The sequence below is a fragment of the Panthera tigris genome, chromosome B2 (assembly GCF_018350195.1).
Source record: "Panthera tigris isolate Pti1 chromosome B2, P.tigris_Pti1_mat1.1, whole genome shotgun sequence".
NCBI lineage: Eukaryota > Metazoa > Chordata > Mammalia > Carnivora > Felidae > Panthera > Panthera tigris.
The window spans coordinates 7,338,630-7,357,547 of record NC_056664.1 but is presented as its reverse complement, the minus strand read 5'-3'; the positions used below and the strand labels follow the sequence as shown (position 1 = coordinate 7,357,547).

Genomic DNA, 18,918 nt, shown 5'->3' with positions numbered 1-18,918 from the left:
GTCTTTCCTATCTTTGCTGTCCAAACAGGTTATGGTTCTTGCAGAAGCTTTCTGAGTAGCAGAGTCAAGTCTGGATGCCCAGGGGGCGTTTTGGAAAGATGCCGGGGTGCAGTCATCTCACTATTAGAGTTATATTTTCAGGGGATTAAAGGCTTTTCAGTTTCAAGAGACTTTAAATATGACTATTATCTTAGGAGTGGACAGTGTTCATTTATTTGATTTGCAACTAACTGACCATCTGCTGGGAGTAAGACAATGAAGGGACGGGAGACAGGAGTGGATTCAAGAGAGAGTGAGACACTCTTAGGGAGGATGGACGGATTTGGGGGAGGGAGGCATGACTTTTGTTTAGGTTTTGTGCAGGGCTGGCTCTATGAGGACAGGAGTTGTTTTCATTTTATTCCTACTCATCCACTGTGCTTTACAGTGTATGTCTTAATGTAAGTGTTGAAAGAGCCCGGTGACTTAGCACTCGTCCTCACCAGCCCGGATAAATGCGTTGGTTCTGGCATTAGATACAGTCTAGCTGAGGCTCTTGTGTGTACTCATTTCTGTGATTTGCTAAAGTAACCGAACATTTTTGACGGTTTCTGGTACAAAGTTGATGAGATACAGGGAAATTGAGTTCAGATGCATTTGGACAAAACCTTAACTGATCTCCTCTCTCCTCTTTCTCATCTTTCATTTACTCTTCCAAGTGTGTGGATGCTTTCTTGACTCTTAATGTCTGCCTCGCTTCTTTGAGGCAGTCAAGCCCTGATGCTCTGCCTACACGTCTCACGTGCTTTGCTTCTCTTGGCTTGACGGAGCCCTCCTTGATTTTCTTGTAGGATGTCATAACACTCTTCCAACTTGCTTCCCGGATGCTTCTTTTTCTCTGCCAGTCACACCCACAACCCTCCAAACCGGGTTCGTGTTGCCTTGTTCCAATTCCGGACATACTGCTCTCTTGCACTAAAATCTCCTGGTTTCCTGTTGCCTTGTAGAGTAAGTACACACTCTCCAAATTGACATATGTGGTCCTCTGCAATGCATAAGCAATCCCCACATGGTTTTCGTTGTTAATGTGGAGAGCATATTAGGAGAGCATATTAGTGAGAGCTATTATACGTCTGTTAAAAATGTGAGCATTTCTTGTACTTGGGTCCAATTTGATTATTTACTGACACCTTATAATGCTTTACACATTAACAGCTCAGTTCACTTTGCATTAAGAGCCCAAGAGGTAGGGGATACTTAGGTCACAACATGATTTTAAATGAATCAACACATATTCCGTCTTCTAGTTTTGTGCCTATCAGTATCCCATCAACCCTTCACAACCCCACGGTGAAGCCACCAGTCCAAGAAGCTCCCTCGTTCTCACATCCAGACGTCTCCTCGCCATCGTTTAATTCGCTGTAGTGCTTTGGTTAACGTCACCTGCTATGCTGACTGTTCTCTACCATTTGGTACAGTAACTTGTATGTGTATGCCCCCCACTCTTTCTCCAGAACTTGAGAGCAAACTTTTAGGGGATAGGGGTTTTCCAAACCTCTTTTAGTTCTTACAGCGCCCATGATTGACTAACCTGTGAGATCGGTGAATTTCAAGGATTTTTGTTTGCGTGTTTCTCTACCGTTCTTCCTCTAGCAGGGCCCGTTTCTTCAAATGTAATCTTACGTGGAAATCTGTAAAAGAAGAAGAAAATAGACACACTCCGATTGGCAGGGGAGTGATTGTTATGTTCTTCCCAAATATCCCCTTTCCGCCTGCCCCTTGCTGACTCTACAGAACACCCATGGCTCCGCTCAATCTTGTCTGAAAAATACAGTGTTCAGTTCATATGTCATGGTCAAGCTGCGAGAAACCTTTTCATATCGTCACCTCAGTTATTTATCTCAAGTATCTCGGAATTTGTGCGCGGAATAAACTTTGTGAGAGACACATATGTGAAGATGTCTGTGGGCTAGTGGTGAACTTATGTTTTATACAGTTTCATTGTCCATTTATTACCAAACTTCACCCCTTGTAAATACCATCCTCTCTGTTGGAAATGCTTAGAAATGGAAGAATAGGAAGTTACGTGGGTAACACAATAGAATTAGAGGTTTTCAGCAGTAAATGACTGAGAAAGGAAGTGCATGCAGGTTTTTCTCTGACTTGCCTGCCTTTTAAAAGAAGAAAGCTGACATTTTGCATGAGTGCTGGAGAACGGGGTGGTTCAAGATTGGTTTGGGGCATTCTGTTGTGTTCTGAAAGGTTTGGGTCATCACAGCTAGAGTCAGAAGCAGGACCCAGATAAAATAATGCTGGCCATGATGCAAGAGTTTGGTTTTGTTGGGCAGCGTTCTTGTACATGTGGGAAAGATTTCTTTGCAGGACGAGGAGGATTGACTTGAGTTCTGATCTGAAGATGTGCCAAGTTTTGCTCATCTCTAGAGCTATTTCAAATTAATGAGTAAGGGCAAAGAATACTTGAATACAAAGGCGAATTTCAGAAAAGGAAGAGAGAAGAGGAAAGGGGAGTATAAGGAAAATGTTAGATAGTATTTGCTCTTATGGTATAAAATTTAAGCAATAGATTGAGGTCTTTACCAAATTCCGTATTCTAATAGCATCTCAGCCTTCACAACTCCGAAGTCTTTTACTCACATTTCCCCTTCTTTTTTTTCCCCTCCTCCTTTTTCCTCTTCATCCTCTTCCTGCTCTACCTTTTTATTTCCCCTCTGTCAGGATGTTGGATGGAGTAATTCTTATGGTCTGCTGTCGAGGAATGCCTGCCAAAGCCCTTATGCTGCTGCGGAAACAGTCTGGCAATCCCACTGCCCTCTGCGGCCGGCCGGAAGAGATCGGCCCTAATCCCATGTTGTTTAGTGGCAGTCGGACAAGCTGAGCTCCCCTAATCCAGTCACCTTTCTCCGGCAGGAGACCAAGTGTAGAGGGAGCAGGGTGTTACGATTCAGTGGCCTAGGAGGGAGTATTTGCAAGGCCAACTCTCTGACAATTACTGACAGAGATAATTACTCATCGGTTCTAAAAGAAGGGGAAAGCCACATCTCTTTCCTCGGATTCATGTGTGTTCATGAATCTAACCTCCCAATCCACTCTGTGTCTTTGTGGACAGGAAGAGAAGAAGATTGTCAGGAGACCCCGGGATGAGATAAAAAGCAAACCAGTATTATGGCCTCCTGGTTGTTTCTGGTGGTTATGATGCATGAGTTTGCTGTGGGTTCCCAAGGAGACAGATGACCCTGAGCCAATTTTCCCCGGTAGGGTGCTGGCAGGGCGAGGACACAGCAGCAGAGAGGTTGGGGGGATACAGCAGGGGGCACAGCTGTGGGGGTAGAGAAAGAATCAAGCCCGAGTATTTTCCCTGGTAAATACACTAGACAGTAGGGTGCCTCACTTGGGGCACAAGGGTGCCCCACAGGGAGCCACTTGCCACTCGAGGGAATTCAAGGTTAGCTCCTGTTGGCAGTGAGGAGGCTACAGCGACACCGTGAAAGCCAGTGATGTCAGAACTTGACCATCTCTCCTCATCTCTATCCCCTTCCAACGTGGCCCAGAGAGATGGTGATCCAGAAGCGGGAGGGGGAAGAAACCTTGCAGAAATTGACCACATTTGCTTCCCCCTGGTAGGTCCCACGAGCCACAGAGGGGCGGAGGAAAACATTAAACGGGTTGAGTGTGAAATGGAGTTGAAAGTGGACTCGAATGGACTTTTGAGACCAAGAATAACTAAAACCTATGAGACGCATCCGTGATGATGCCACCAGGAGGAGTTCAGTGCTACATGGTTGAGAACGGCCACCGGAGAAGGATAACACCATGACATGTTGGAATCTGCCCTGATCTGAGTGTTTGTGTTCCTCCCAATTTCTCATGTTGAAATCCTAAACCCCAGAAAGTAACAAATAGCAGCAGTAAGTGGGGCCTCTGGGAGGTGTTAAGTCATGAGGCTGGAGTCCTCATAATGGGATCAGTGCTCTTCTAAAAGAGACCCCGCAGGGCTCCCTGGCTCCTTCCACCACATGGGGACACAGGGAGAAGTCTGTGACTTCCCTGCCATGGCCTCCCCTGGCCAGGATGTCGAAAAATATTTGTGCTGGTTTTAAGTCTGTGGTGTCTTGTTATAGCGGCTCAAATCTACGAATACGGTAGCCTACCAAGTTTTAGATGGCTCGGTAAGCCTCGTACTGTGAGGGCACATCACAGCTTCATGGTGCTTACATTGTCTGTTCAAACATGGTGTGTGGCTGACTTTCGGAGAGTCCTGAGAGTTCCCTCTTTCTGGTAGCAGGACCAGCAGGATGTGTAATTATCTAATTCTTTGATTCTGGTCATTTGACCTGTAATAATTTACTGTGAACCTCAAGGAAGCCGTTAACGGTCCTGTTTCTAATGCTAGCTTCTGCTATTCGTGACAAATTTTAACAGGAACTGTTCAATGGTGGTGATGGATCTTCTTTGGATTCTCTACTAAATGAAAATGAGACACTTTGACGAATTGCGTTTTTTGATTTTGATGTCTCAGAGGAGTCCATTTTTATTTTTTTAAGATGAGACCCATTACACCCGTGCGTGCATTAAAAAGCTATAACACTAAGAGGAGCTTGCTGCGGGACGGATCATTAGGGACCCTTCCAGAAATAGATGGGACGGATACGGGCTTAGCAGTTGCTGTCGTAGACGATTCGGCACTTCAGAAGCTTGAGGTAACTGTCAATCTTATGTGAATCCCTGCGTAGGCAGTGGAGCAGGTTATAAAAAGCAAACAGGCGAGAGTCTTCATCAGCCATCTGCAGGGACGGGAGTCCGGACCAGACGGAGTAGACCTCGTTTTCTCTGACTCCGGGATGAACCTAGTCACCAAAAAAATAGCAACTTAGTATTACTAGTAGTCGCTTGTCTGCGTTCCTTCCCCTTGTCAAACGAAGATTTGGGGAAGAGGCATGAGCGTCAACGCTCTCTAGAGGGAGGCGTAGATTACTGAGCTGGTGTATCAGAGATCTGTTAATAGTCTGAGCAGTAGAAGCAGAATTCAGATGTAGGTTTTCTAACATGGATGTGATCACAGAAGAAGCATTTCTGCCCAGGAGTAAAGAGAGAGAGAACCACAAAGCTGGTGTATATTGAGAGAGATTTAGTCGCAGTGGAGCTGCACCCTACGTATACATGAGTGTGACCGAGGGACAGTGGAGGGGTGGCTTCAGATCTCTTCCTTGAGGATATCTTTCGTGTCCTGAACCCTGTCTCTCGTGTGTTCTTTGTTCCAGATTTCTTCTGATACGTCACCATAATTACATTGATCTATTTCCCGCTTCACACCGATTCTCTTCTCCGTGTAGCATATGGACGACAGACCTCAGAAATGATAGGGATTGCGCCTGATGCCTTAAGGTGCAGGGCATCTAGTGCTGACTGTCCCTAAGAGGATCTGCTGAAATAGGAGACAGTCACAGTCCACCCAGGACCGATAACCCCCAAATGTCTATAAGTAGTAGCCGTCTGCTTTTGAGGTCTCTTGGGGGGGACATGCTGTGGAAGGTGCCCGTGAGAAAGAGTGAGGGTGCCAGCGGCACGCCCTTCGAGGGCAGAGGTCAGTGGTAGGCTGGGGAGCCTGACAGTGATAACAAAAAGACATGGAGGGACGTGAGGGTGGGGCCCCATGGTGTCTGCTCCCCGGGCCGCTGCAAGCCGAGAATGCCCCGAGGACCCGGAGACCGAGTTGCCTGCTTGGCCACCAGGCAAGCTTGAGAGCTGCCGGGTACAAGTGCCGGATAACCATAGACCCTGATCTGCTGAACTGTCACCTGCAGAGTAAGACTATTTTCAGGCTGGGATTCTCTCCTGGAAGTTAAAGTGTGTGTGTAGCGTGTAGTGTATGTTTGTGTTGCCTTGCGTCTTAGGTTTAATTTTGGTGCTTGGGCTCTAAGACGAAATTCACCATGCAGGGGACAATGATATGCCTAAGAATAAATAAGTCATTAAACTAAAGTGTTCTAGAACAGTGTAGTGACTTCAGAAAGTAATGAAGCAAATAATTTGAAAACCCGGGTGTTTATTTCATGTCTCAAGGTGGAAATGTGCTGTAGGCTTCTCCCTGGAAACTGACAAAAAGGACACGTGATGACGTGTACTTTGTACAAAACAAGGGACGTAGAAAATCACTCCTGTTATTCTTAAAGTCCTGTCTTTTTCTTGAGATGACACTGTCTGAGAACTTCATAAAGCTGTTCGGATGTTAACTCATTCGTGTTGAAAACATCCCATCTGATTGGAGATCTATATTGCAAATACTAACTCCATGTAAATTTGACATTAGTAGAAGAGATGAAATGCATGAGTTTTAATTTTGGGGCCCCCAATGGGCTCCGATTTTGAAGCCCCTCCCCCGCCCCACCCCCAAATTTAGGAAGAGACAACTTTCTGCAAGTTACAAAACAAAGAAAATGCCAGAAAAGAAACACTCCTGTCTTTTGTGACCCACGGAAATCTAGTGCTCGTGAGGCAGCATTGATGCCCTGACCCCATCTTTTCAATCTCCTCTCTGTGACAAATATGTGCAGCGGGGTGGGGCTGGGGTAGTGGCACGAAACACCATCTAATCTGATTTTGATTTTCTCTTTTCTCCCTTCCCTTTGTCCTCCTTTGGGGTGGGGAGAAAAGAGAAAGAACCCAACCAGGATTTCAGTAGCAGGTGTCCTGGGATACTTTGAGGAAAATGTTTATCTTGCAGATTCTGTTCTCTATAGGTTTCTTCTCCTGGGACATATTGTAAATCCTGGTGCCCAGGACGAGGAAAGCCTTTGGTGGATTCCTGTGTTGTGTGTGTGTGTGGGGCGGGGGGGGGAGGGGGGGAAGGCTTCACCTGTCAGATATCACGGTAGCATCCTAAGGTTCACTAACAATAGAATCCGCCAGTATGAATTACTAGAGTCTTGCTTTATTTCATAGTCGTCTAAGATAGAAAGTGCCTCGACTTTGGTCTTGCCCAGTGAGGTATTTAGAACTCACTTCCCACCATGGAGGTCACCTCTTTCATTAGTGAGAAAAACAAGGAAGCTCCGGGAGGCTGCTCACCTGGTGCACTATCTTCTCCATGCCCTCTAGAAGCCTCCTGTTTTGCTCCTCGATCTCAATGGCTCTGGACAGAATAGCATCGGGGGCTTCGTGCAGTCCTCGCACTTCCGTGACGAGGTGATACAGGGGGTCATTCCAGGACCGCAACACTCTGAGTATCACGTTCAGAAGGTCTTCGTGCTAAGCGACCACATGAAACAATCGCATTAAATAAATCATAACACAGTGGGTTTGGTTAGCTTGTGATTTCTGCTCCCAGAGGCTGCCCCGAATTATCTCTTTGTTCTTCGTGTGTGCGCGGAAAATATTCTGTAGGTGCTTAAAGTTGTAAACATAAAAAGCTGAAGCTATTGGCTTAAACTTTGTTAAAATTAGAAAGCAATCTGGCTGATTTGAATAACTGCTTCATCTAGTGAGGCTTCTAGTTTATAGCACGAAGGATTTTGTTTTCCCTCGGAAATTCTACCATCCGCGCACTCAGTGAGTCCTTTTATGTTTGACAGCTTTGCTGGTCCCAAAAGAGGTTTGCTGGAACTTGGTACGCACCTGTAGTACCTGACTCAGGAAAGACGGATTCCACCAGTGTCTCTGACAGAGGGCCCGAGTCATTTTCATCCAGCGACTCATTCATACGAATGGCTCAAATCATTCTTTAATGTATTCGTTTGTGATTTGTAATTTTTACTCCATGATATCAGAACAAAGAGCAAAGAAGACAGGGCATTCGTACATATGCTGTCCTCAATCTAGACCAACCCCTGTCCCTCTCCTGCTACCAGAACAGTCTCTTCTGTTGACCCGCTCAGGTGAATAACAGGGCGTATGCCAGCTGGAGTCTGCAACGGAAGTCACAAGGGACGGTTGCCCCCTGTGGATCCCACAGGAGAGCCTTAGGAGAGGGTCGTCTCTGATATAAAATACTTGCTTCCCTGAGGTCCATGAACTAAGCTAGTGTAAAGGAAGTGAGGAGTAGAGAAGAATCAAAGTGACAGTGCAATGGGAACGTGTCCTCAGATACGAAATGGAGGGCCAGGACGCACAGGGAATGGCCGTCTGGTTTTGCTAAGGCCGTTGTAGCATCATGAGTAAGAGTGAGGGCTTAGAATCGGATGAAGTCCGGACTCACAACTTACAACTCCTGTCGTTAGTCCAAATTCTACAACCTCTCAGAGCCTCAGTTTCCTTACCTTGGCAAGTGTCCTCACAGTGCCCTGTGTTCTGGGATTGTTTTTGGTGAGGATTAAATACAGTGCATGTAAATTGCTCTGTGAAGTGCCTGGCAATGGAGTGGCCCTCAATAGATTTTAACCCCTCCTCCTTCTCCTTCACCCTTTCCTTCATTTTAAAGTTCTTTTTGAAAGTTTATTTGTCAATAGAGTGCAAACGTGGGAGGGGCAGAGAGAGAGGGAGAGAGAAGATTCCAAGCAGGCTCCTTGCTGAGAGCAGTGCTGTCACAGGGAGGGGCTCGATCTCATGACCTGAGCCGAAATCAAGGGTCGGTCGCTTAACTGACTGAGCCACCCAGGTACCTCATCCTTCATTTCATCACCACCACCACCGCTATTACTGAGCTTAGAGGACAGAAAGAATGCTGGTACCATTAACAAAGCTGCGAAGAGAATCAGATTGTATTAACGGGGGTATGTGTGTGAAAATAGATGCTTATTTGAAGTCACGTTAAGACTGTGACCGTGGCAGAGAATCAGAAAGGAGAGATGACAGTGGTCAAAGAGTTGGGATGAATGGGGCTTCATATGCAGACTTTGTTGCCATCAGAACAGAGGCGATTTCTGCAGCCGTGAGAAACAATACATAACATTACAGGACAGAGGAGAAGTAGGGGTCAGAGAAGCAGAAGCAGAATCAGAAGGAGAGCTTTCAAAATCAGCAAGACATGGCTCACCTGGGACAGTGCTCAGTGTTGTTAAATGCTGCCAGTGTAGGAGCCAAGGGTATCGTGTAAAAGATACAACTGCACTTGCATTTCTTACATACCCATGATTTTGCAGACCTTCTGTTTTATGCACGGAAGTCCAATTTAGTGCAGGCTTTCATACAATATAATACATGCAACCCTGGGTCTAAGGCATCGGTTGAAATAATGGTGTTTGCATCAACAACTTACAGATTTTTTATTTTGCTGCTACAATCTTTTTTTTTTTTTAAGTTTATTTGTTTTAAGAGAGAGAGAGCAGGGGAGGGGAGGAGAGAGAGAATCCCACGTGGACTCCATGCTGTCAGCATGGAGCCAACGTGGGGCTTGAACTCATGATCCCTAAGATTTTGACTTGAGCCAAAATCAAGAGTCAGAAGCTTCACCGACTGAGCCACCCAGGCACCCTGCTGCTGCAATCTTGAGCCAGCATTCGGGTTTCACCAATGATTCTTCAATGACATACTGTCTTTTCTCTTTGATTGCTTTTCCTCCATATTTGTCTGTGTGTGCAATTAGCATTACCTACTGTAGCACTTCTAAGAACGTGTAGCATGGTGTTACCAGTGTACTGCCTCAGTGGTATTGGTGAGAAACACGGATAAAAGACTCACATGGATCTGTTGGGCTTGCTCCTTGTCCTCAGGGGTAGAGAGGGAGGAAGTGTGACAGCTGTTGATGGCCTTGGTAATGAACCCCCGGCCCTGGGCATACCTTTTGTCCTGAAAGCCAGCAAGCAAATACAATTAGTTATAGGTGTTTGAGCATCCGTTAAATGAGCCCATTACCAGAATAGTAACACACTTGATGTGTAATCTTTTATTTTAAATGAGAACTACATGAAAAACTGAAACCAGAGCATTGAGAAAGTCACCCTTTCTCTGCGTTTTATTTATTTTGTACGTGCATTTTTTTTTAAGTGTAACTCTTCTAGTCCCACCTTCTTTCCTTCTTTGTGATTTACTTGTTTAATTTACCCTTTCCACAAATTACTACTTGGAAAACAAACACTAAAAAATACCAAAAATATGAAGCATTAAATATTTTGTCAAGTTTCCTTTTTCTTTAGTATTTGAGCCACTGTTCTAGCGCATATATACCTATATTTTGCCATTTAGTATCTTATTTACCAGGGGTCCAAGCCAATATGCACCCCCTAATAGGCATTATGAAATTATAACTTTTCTCTGCCTGATACAGTAAAAACTTGGATTACGAGTAACTTGTTCTGCAAATGTTCTGCAAGATGAGCAAACATTTCTAATGAATTTTAACTTGATACATGAGTGATGTCTTGCCATATGAGTCGTACATGACACTGGATGTCACGTGATCACAACCAAGCCAATGGTTCTTGAAATTCGCTTTGATATACGAGTGCTCTGGATTACAAGCATGTCTCCGGAACAAATTATGCTTGCAAACCGAGGTTTTGCTGTATTTGAACCCCCACAACTATGCCTCACCATGTTCGTCCTAGATGCATAATACCATTTTGTTGATTGCGACCAAATGGTAAGTCAAAAAAACAGGGCATAAAATTTTAGGAAATATTAATCAATGGACTCAGAATAAAAAACACACACATGCACACACACCTAGCTAAGACATCGACATAAAAGTAATCTCTACGAAAAGTTGTGAAAATTAGGGAGATAACTGTGAAGATGTGAAAGACAAAAGATAGCCAGTCAAAAGTGGAGGAGGAAAGAAAAACCAGCGAGTGAAGAGAACTATGTGTATGTGTGTGTATATATACATGGATATATATATATTGTATCCATGTATATATACACATACATACAATGTATATATATTGTATCCATGTATATATACATATATATATTGTATACATACATACAAACACTGATCCTTATTCTTTATGGCGACCCTTTGATTTACTGAACCTCTCATAGGTATACTGTCTGCACCTTGATTGACCTAAGATCAAGAGTTAAGATACAACTAAGAGTTAAGATACAACTTTCAAAGTACTGTAATAAGAAAGAGAATAATTGTTTCTGATTCTAAACCAACCCTTCTATTCTAGTTCTAAACCTATACACTGGACATCTCAAAATAACACTTTATAGCATTGTGGGGTTTCAGAAGAGCTATCATTGTTTGTTTTCCTGACATGGATTCAGCTTATTTTAACTTTGTTCAGTTAACTCCGTTCTGGGCAATGAGACTGTCATTTATTAGATATCTAGTATGATAGGTGAAGAATGCCTAGGGAGACCTGTACCCCACAGTCAAGGACAAGAAATCAGCATGCGTTCATTTTCTCAAACTCCACCTGAAAGTGCTTTTTGCCAGGTGTTGTTATGAAGGGATGTTTCCCCCAAAATTCAGTTGAAGTCCCGACCCCCAATGTACAATATTTGAAGATATGGCCTTTATGGAGGTAAGGAAGGTTAAATGAAGTCATAACAGTGGAGTCCTGATTCAGTAGGGATCAAGAAGAGACCCCGGGAGAATCCCCCACCTGTACCCTCTGCCACCACGAGGACAGGGAAAAAAGGCAAGCCGGGAAGATGTGTGCACTTCTCAGAACCTGACTGTGCTGGTGCCCTGATCTCAGACTTCCAGCCTCCAGAACTGTCAGAAAATACATTTCTGTGGCTTAAGGCACCCAACCTATGGAATCCTGCGATGGTAGCCTAAGCTGGCTAATATAGGTACTGAAATTTTTTAGGAAGTTTTTCTCAAGAAGGAGAATTAAAGGAAATTTTTATTTTTTTATTTACTTTTAAATGTTTCTCTGGGTGGGGGGGAGAGCAAATCCCAAGCAGGCTCTGCACTGTCAGCACAGAGCCAGACGTGGGGCTCCATCCCATGAAGCATGAGATCCTGACCTGAGCCAAAATCAAGAGTCAGACGCTTAACCGACTGAGCCACCAGGCACCCCTAAAGGAAATCTTAAAAGAGTTACTGTACTCTAAGAATTCTTGAGGTTTCATGAAACTGTCCCTTTCTTCTTGTTGCACATTTTGCTAACCAGTGGCTTTTTTTTTTTTTTTAATCTAAAATGTGTGTGGTTCGATCAGGCTCCTGCACCTTTCTTTCTTTTTTTGTTTTAAAAATTTTTTTTTATCATTTATTTATTTTTGAGACAGAGAGAGACAGAGCATGAACAGGAGAGGGTCAGAGAGACAGGGAGACACAGAATCTGAAACAGGCTCCAGGCTCCGAGCCATCAGCCCAGAGCCTGACGCGGGGCTCGAACTCACGGACCGCGAGATCATGACCTGAGCTGAAGTCGGACGCCCAACCGACTGAGCCACCCAGGCGCCCCGCACCTTTCTTGTGTCAAGCGTAGGACAGCCCCTGCCTTCCCAGGAAGGCTCCTTCTGGGAGGAGGCAGTACTTACAAACTCGTTGAACATTTCCGAGGACAGGTTGTGGATGTAGTGAGACAGGATGACCGCGCGGTCGAACAGGTCCCGCAGGGACACCTGGCAGTTGACCGCCCCGCTGGGACAGATGGGCAGGGAGGCCACGCTCTTGCACAGGAGCAGGTCTGACAGCAGCAGCAGCAGGAACAGGAGTGACCCTGCTTACACAAAACCACGCACCGCTCTGAGGTGACCTGTGCGCCTGAGGCCATCACCGGCAACCCCGTCCCAGAAGCCTTCCCTCTCCCCGTCGCCCTTGGCACCTTCGGGTTCTGTAACAGCTGGGGCCGGGAACAACCCACACCTTCCACCGTGTGACTCGGGGTCTATAATTATATTTGCACAGATCACATAGTTTGAGAAGCGGGTTACTCCCCGCATCTTTCTGTCGCTCCCGGGAGTGCTTCTGCACTCGGCAAACATCGGGAGCTGAAATGAACTCCGAGCCGGGGTGTTTAAGTCATTGCTAGAAGTTAGTTCAACGTCTTGGGGGTTTCTGCAGATTTTCGGTAGTCGGGCTGTCTGTGAGGTTGTCATTTTTTAACTCCGTGTTGACCAATACCTACATCTTAGACCCTGAAATGGCACACACAGCACAGTGGATCTGTTTGTTTCGCTTTCGTGACTGATAAGGCTAAACATGATGGACAACTGCTAGTATCGCGTACGAAGAGAACCTAACACGAAGCGATACGGTGGCCTCGATCTGCTAACTCACCTTAAGAACCCCCGTGCACTGGCTTGACACTTTGCCAAAAGCTTTGAATTTGTTTTTTTTAATTTGTGTTTCCCAGTAACCTTGTAAGAGCTTCGACCTTCATTATTATCGTCAAATTACATTGATGAAGCAGAAGGCTTCGAGAGGTTAAGTGATTTTCCTCAAGTCCTATCATTAGCAGGTGGAGGGGGCTGGATGCCAGTATGATGGCTTTGACTCTGCCACGTGGCATCGCACACACCTGCGGGCTCTCCGGCTTCATCCCTGCAACTGGCCAGAGCCGCGGCCGCGATGGCTCAGGGCTTGCAAAGGTCTTTCCGTTACTTGGAAAGAACAGTACTCTGACTTTAATGCACGCTAACATTGTTTGTTAACAGAGAATGTAACGCACCACCTTTTAGCTGCAAAATAAAAGATACAAATGTTGTCAAGCGAGTCCTAGAACAGACTTCTTATTTTTCAAAAAACGTGGTATTTCCAAAAAGTTTATTTTAGGTACTTGATAGTCCTGTAACTTAGCTGAATGGATATTTTTATCTACAGGTGTAAAAAAAAAAAAAAGTGCTCTGCAGATAGAGAAATTGGAATACCAGTTCTCGGAAATTCATAACTTCATAGATACTATTTAACTCTGACCGCATTTATCTGTACATTTATCATCTGAAGGGTTCTCACAGTCCAAGAGGAGATAAAATAGATAAATGTTTTTGTTCTTCATTTCATAAAATGAGTTTTATGGTTGTTCCTAATTTTCTTTTTCTTGCAAATGTCAACCAAGAAAGTAAAGATGGTTAATTATTGCCAGGCTGTTTCTCTTTTTTAAATGTCATTTGGCCCAAACCCAGTTAACAGAGTATCATAAGACACAATTCTATCCTTGTCCATATTATGGTTTCTGAGTTGAAAGTTGCACCAGGCTGACTTAGGTCGGCCAAACCGCGTAAGAGGCCTGAGAACCAAAAAATGCTAGTTTCTACCTTCTGAAGTTGTGATAAACTGGACCCGTAGACATTTCTGGTCTTGTTCCAGGCCAGGGTTTCTCAACGTTGGCATTATTGGCGTTTTAAGATGGATGGTTCCTCGTTCTGGGGGCTGTCCGTTGCATTGCAGTACATTTAGCAGTGTCTCTGAGTTTTACTCACTAGATACCAGTGGCACCCCCATTCCGAATTAAGACAACCAAAAACCTCTCCAGACTTTAGCCACATGTCTCCAGAAGAAGGAGGATGTCCAGTTGAGAACCAGCGTTCTGTTCCACTGCCCCGGTATAGTTGCTTTCTAGAGCAATGACTAGCCCTTCTAAACTCTGTAAACCTGAAACCTCTTGCTAAGAGAATGCTAGCTCAGGTTTCGAGTCAGTGCCACCCCCCAAGAGTGTTGATAATCCAACAGCTCAGCGAGCTGTTGCACATACCTTTCAGCGACCACCCCTTGTTGTCCATGTTGGTGATGCTTTCGAGAAACACACTTCGCCAGAGAAGATCTGGTAGTCCAACGGCTTTCTCATTCCCAGATGTTGGCTTTATAAGCCTTTGACATCTTCATGAATATATTTAATCAGGCATTCCCTTCCCTGTACCAGTCATCTATTTCCGTCATTGAGATTACCCCCATAATTTCAAACATCAAATGGTATTTTATGTCTTATTCATATTCAGGAAGACATACTGGCCAGAAATGAACATTCTAGGAAGGATTGTGATTAATTAGAGCAAAAGGAAATGAGAGAAACAATGAGGATGGACTCTGGAGACTATTTTGGGTTAAAGGGCCCGTACAGCTACAGAAGTTGTGCTTTACAGGAGTCACGAACGATCAAGTTTACCTTGACTTCTCTGCAGTCTCTTGAATCTACATTGTATTTCACTTAGGTGTCTCGTGTGTTATCGAAGGGTATTCTTTTTTTCCCCAGTTTGAAATTGCTAGGTGAAGTCGAGATTTCAAAACTTATACAGGAAATATCAGGAGTGAGAAAACAGGACATTGGGTCCCCGTGACGCTCTCGTCACTTGTGCCCTCCTATTTTGCTTGTTTTCACGCAGTGTGTGTTGTCCGTTTTAAAATGACTTATGTGTATGTTTTAACTGGGTATTTTCATGTGTTTATTTCTTTTGACTCCAACATATAAATAAATGTAGATTGTCATCCCCAGTTTACAGATGAAAAAAAAAGGCGGGAAAAAAGGCGAGATTCATTGTCAAGAATATAGAAGTAATTAGTCACCATCGATGCGGGAAGGACGGTTGCTGCGTGAGGAATCAGGGATATAAAGAAGCCTTGGAAATGAATCATTTAGCAAACATGGTCACGCATGAACAAGAAAGCACCCCTGACCCCACTGGGAATTTATTCTGGGGAAGCAACATAGTGGTTTTCAAGGATGGACGGACACACACACACACACACACACACACCCTGGTATATAATGCAATAGAAGAAAATTCTAGGCAATAATTTGCACTCTCCTCAAGGATGGGGTGGAAAAATGATCACTGGTTTATAATTACTTTATTTCTCTGACTCAGCTCCCCTCTCGGGCCAACATGACAAAAATTCATCTTTCATGGGCTCAAACATTCCATCCGCCTCTTAGAGATTTCCTAAATGAAATGATTATAATGAATAAGAACAGGGTTGTTGATGACTTTCTCTAATTTTTAAGTCCTTGCACGTAAATCAGCCTGTGACCTTCCCTTAGCTTTCATCTCACTGTGTGTCTCTCCTAGGAAATCGACAGGTGAGGTAATTTTTAAAATAATCCCTTTTTATGGCATTTACTTTTTCCATAGTTGCTCCTGCTACATTTATGTGATAGCAATTTTCCAAGCACTCTTAGGGAGACCTGGAAATCTTGACAAAGAGTAACGTCACTTAAAAACTATCTTCCTAATTGCCTTAGCTGAAGCAATACTAGATTTTGAATCCTACTCATCAAGTGTGATGATGTATAGACTCTATCAGTCCAAAGCTGGGGCAGGATTCCATTCACTAGAAGGAGGTATCCATTTCCCACCCACCCCCCCCGCGCCCAGACAGTGAAATTCTGAATTATTAAGAGAGCAGTGCCTTTTGGTAGAGAAATGAATGCTACCCTACATTCCCCTCTTCTTCTAGAAACTTAAGAGTAGGGAATCTTCCATAAGAACTGACACCGTAATGTTCAAATTTAAAGGTGTTGGGACTTTTGTAGATAGCCAGGAAAAGAGCAATCTAAGAGGACCTGAGTTGTGTTCATTCTGGGCGGCCAATTGATTTACTTCAAAGAGAAGGATGTTTCTCTGTAAACTCTCATTTGCTTCTTTGCTGCCTCACCGCCCCATGTTTCCTGTTAATGGGATATTGCAGTATCTAAATAATGCAAAAGGCGTACTTTATGCAAAAAGTCATAGTTGTCCTGTTTTTCTGCTATAATATGTCACCCACTTTCACTGTAATGTGGCTCTTTTAAAGATCTTTCTCTTTACCAGACCCTGCCCTTAACTTAGAGCTATAAAGAGACATTCACCAAGAATAGCCTCGTCTGGTGTTATTTACAAAAATTCATGTGTTTGCCATAAGCTGGGAGCTGATGATTGATTTCTGTTAAGTGGCTGAATAAATGGCTGAGATGATGTTAAAGTCACCGTGAGGGTTTTAGTACCTGAAACGAATGAACAATTTTGTCATCTTTTCTGAATGGTTCTGATTTTTAACATTAAGTGACATAAGGTGTCTTTTCCTTACTAATCAGAAATGGAGCTTGTATTTCGTACTGTCTTTTGTTTCTGTGTTTTTAAGTTTGGAATAATACTGTTCTTCTCGTCTCATGTATGACGCAAAAATATTTAAAATAGTTCACAAAACTTGAAAGGTGTCTACTGCAGGGTATCAGAGGGAATACTAAAGAGCAAAAGAAATTAAGTTTAAAAATCATCAGATTAGTGGATCACACTGATATTTCAATTTATATTAGTCATGAATTGCCTCTTATTAATAAAGTGAAATTTGCAGATGATAAAAAGCGTATTGTTTATAAATTGAAGAATTCCCCATACCCGTCTTCCAAAACTTGGAATAAAAGAGCAGATGGGGTATGTGTTGTTTTCTTTGATATAAAATAACAGAAAATGTGAAGAGCACATTGGAAAAAGGATCAATCACATGGTGCTTTCTTGAATTGCACTGTTTTCAAGATAAACCAAAGTACTGATTTCCTTACATCCTCTGTTTACATTAACTTTGTGCATATTAAGATGTACATTTTCCCCCAAAGTGCTTGTATTTAATGCCTCTCTCTGCCAGGGCTTTGCAGGTTATCAGCTTCCTTAAGTAACTCCAGAACCCAAGCTCTTAATCTGTAGCAGTGTCTTGAGCGAATTTGCTCCTTAAACAAAAAAGCCATAATGGAAGCATTTGGAAATTTCTCCTGTAATTTCTTTTCACCAACACAATATTCACGTCCTCTGATCTAATTCTCCAAGTTCTCTGTGTCAGTTTATCCTATGACCTTCTTGTCACACATGTGTTCTGAGCGACCTGTACCTTTGGACAAATTTTAATGAGTGATATATGACAATGCCAGATCTAAGCACGATGTGTCTGGAGACTTCACAGATTCACTCTTGAAGATGACACTTTTTTTTTTCAAGCTAAAAGCATCAAATATTGGCTGTATGCTAATGCTAAGTGAGGCAGATAAAAACTTTTCTTAGGAAAGATTCTTTATGCTCCGCTATTACACGTGTGTATCTGTGTGTATATTTTCTGTCTAATGGGAAGTTGATCTGAACCATGCCCACTTTCAGAGAGATCTAGATCTATATATAGATACGGACACACGCAGAGAGTCCTTGTCTAATAGGATGTGGGACTCTGAGCCATTGCTACTTCCAGGGATAATTTTAAACTTTATAATTAGCACGGGCACCACCAACAGAACAGAAAGCTATAGCAGTAGGCCAGGGTCCCGGAGGCCTGTCTGTACTCCCTGACAGGCATTAATTCTTTCATCGTTCAATGTGGTGCTATTGTCAGGCTCCTTGGGGAGGGACTGGGGCCGTCAAGAGAGGTCAGGGCACATGGGATCAGGGCGCCAAATCTGTACCCATCCGAAGAGAAGCATTTCGATAGTGTCACAACTCATAGGGCCACACCTGTGCTGACGGGTATCATCTCTGCCTTCTTCCGTGGTTGGTCTTTTTCTGTGCATTGAAAGAGTTCAGACTAAGAAGTAGGGCAGGTTCTTCGCAGGATATAATATGCTTTACTTCTCGTCTGTCTCCCTATCATCCTGTAATACATTTTTCTATGGGAATTTGCCTAAAATACCTTACCTGGGACATGTCCCTCTTTTTTTTTTTTCTTATTCATTCATTAAATGCAAAATGTATTACTAGCATAATACATCCTTTGATACCCAGGGATTAACTGAAGTGACGTTTGGCAAAACTGTCATCTGGCATTGAAATATAAATAATATGAATTGATGGGATGCTCTATACACACGCAAACACATGCATACACTTACTTTAAAGTCTCTTTATATATGTCTATATGTGCACTCTACATATAGTTACTAACACGTATATACATATAAATATTTATATATAGAAGTATGCATATATGTACTTTTAAATTATAGGGGAAAGTAAAGGTAAATGGTAATTATGAAGATTTCTGAGATACGGGGGTCAGAGAATATTAGCTCTGCCCAATTCTAATGAAATGGGCAAAAAAGTAAGCTTGAGAAATCTGGCAATATTACACCTCCTGTCAAAGGTGAAGGGAAATGTGAGCATGCTATGTTCTTCAGGGCTCAGAATGGA

At 43.5% G+C, this 18,918-nt stretch overlaps 1 protein-coding gene and 1 long non-coding RNA gene across 3 annotated transcripts in view; one reads left to right on the top strand and one right to left on the bottom strand.

Moving 5' to 3' along the window:
* Positions 1-18,918, top strand: part of LOC102970952 — a 154,281-nt gene that overhangs the window by 62,485 nt on the left and 72,878 nt on the right. The gene's annotated exons all lie outside the window — the stretch shown is intronic.
* PRL (prolactin) lies at positions 4,653-14,556 on the bottom strand. Its single transcript, XM_007074533.2, has 5 exons — positions 14,529-14,556; positions 12,373-12,554; positions 9,613-9,720; positions 7,066-7,245; positions 4,653-4,844 (listed from the first exon to the last, which is right to left on the bottom strand). Exons 1-5 carry the CDS (start codon positions 14,554-14,556, stop codon positions 4,653-4,655), a joined length of 690 nt encoding a protein of 229 aa, XP_007074595.2.

Coding starts and splice junctions, on each gene's coding strand:
- PRL (XM_007074533.2), bottom strand. CDS start 14,556: ATGGACAACAAGGGGTGGTCGCTGAAAG. Junction 12,555..14,528: donor CAAGGGGTGGTCGCTGAAAG/GTATGTGCAACA, acceptor TTGTGTAAGCAG/GGTCACTCCTGTTCCTGCTG. Junction 7,246..9,612: donor AGCAAGCCCAACAGATCCAT/GTGAGTCTTTTA, acceptor GTGGTCGCTTAG/CACGAAGACCTTCTGAACGT.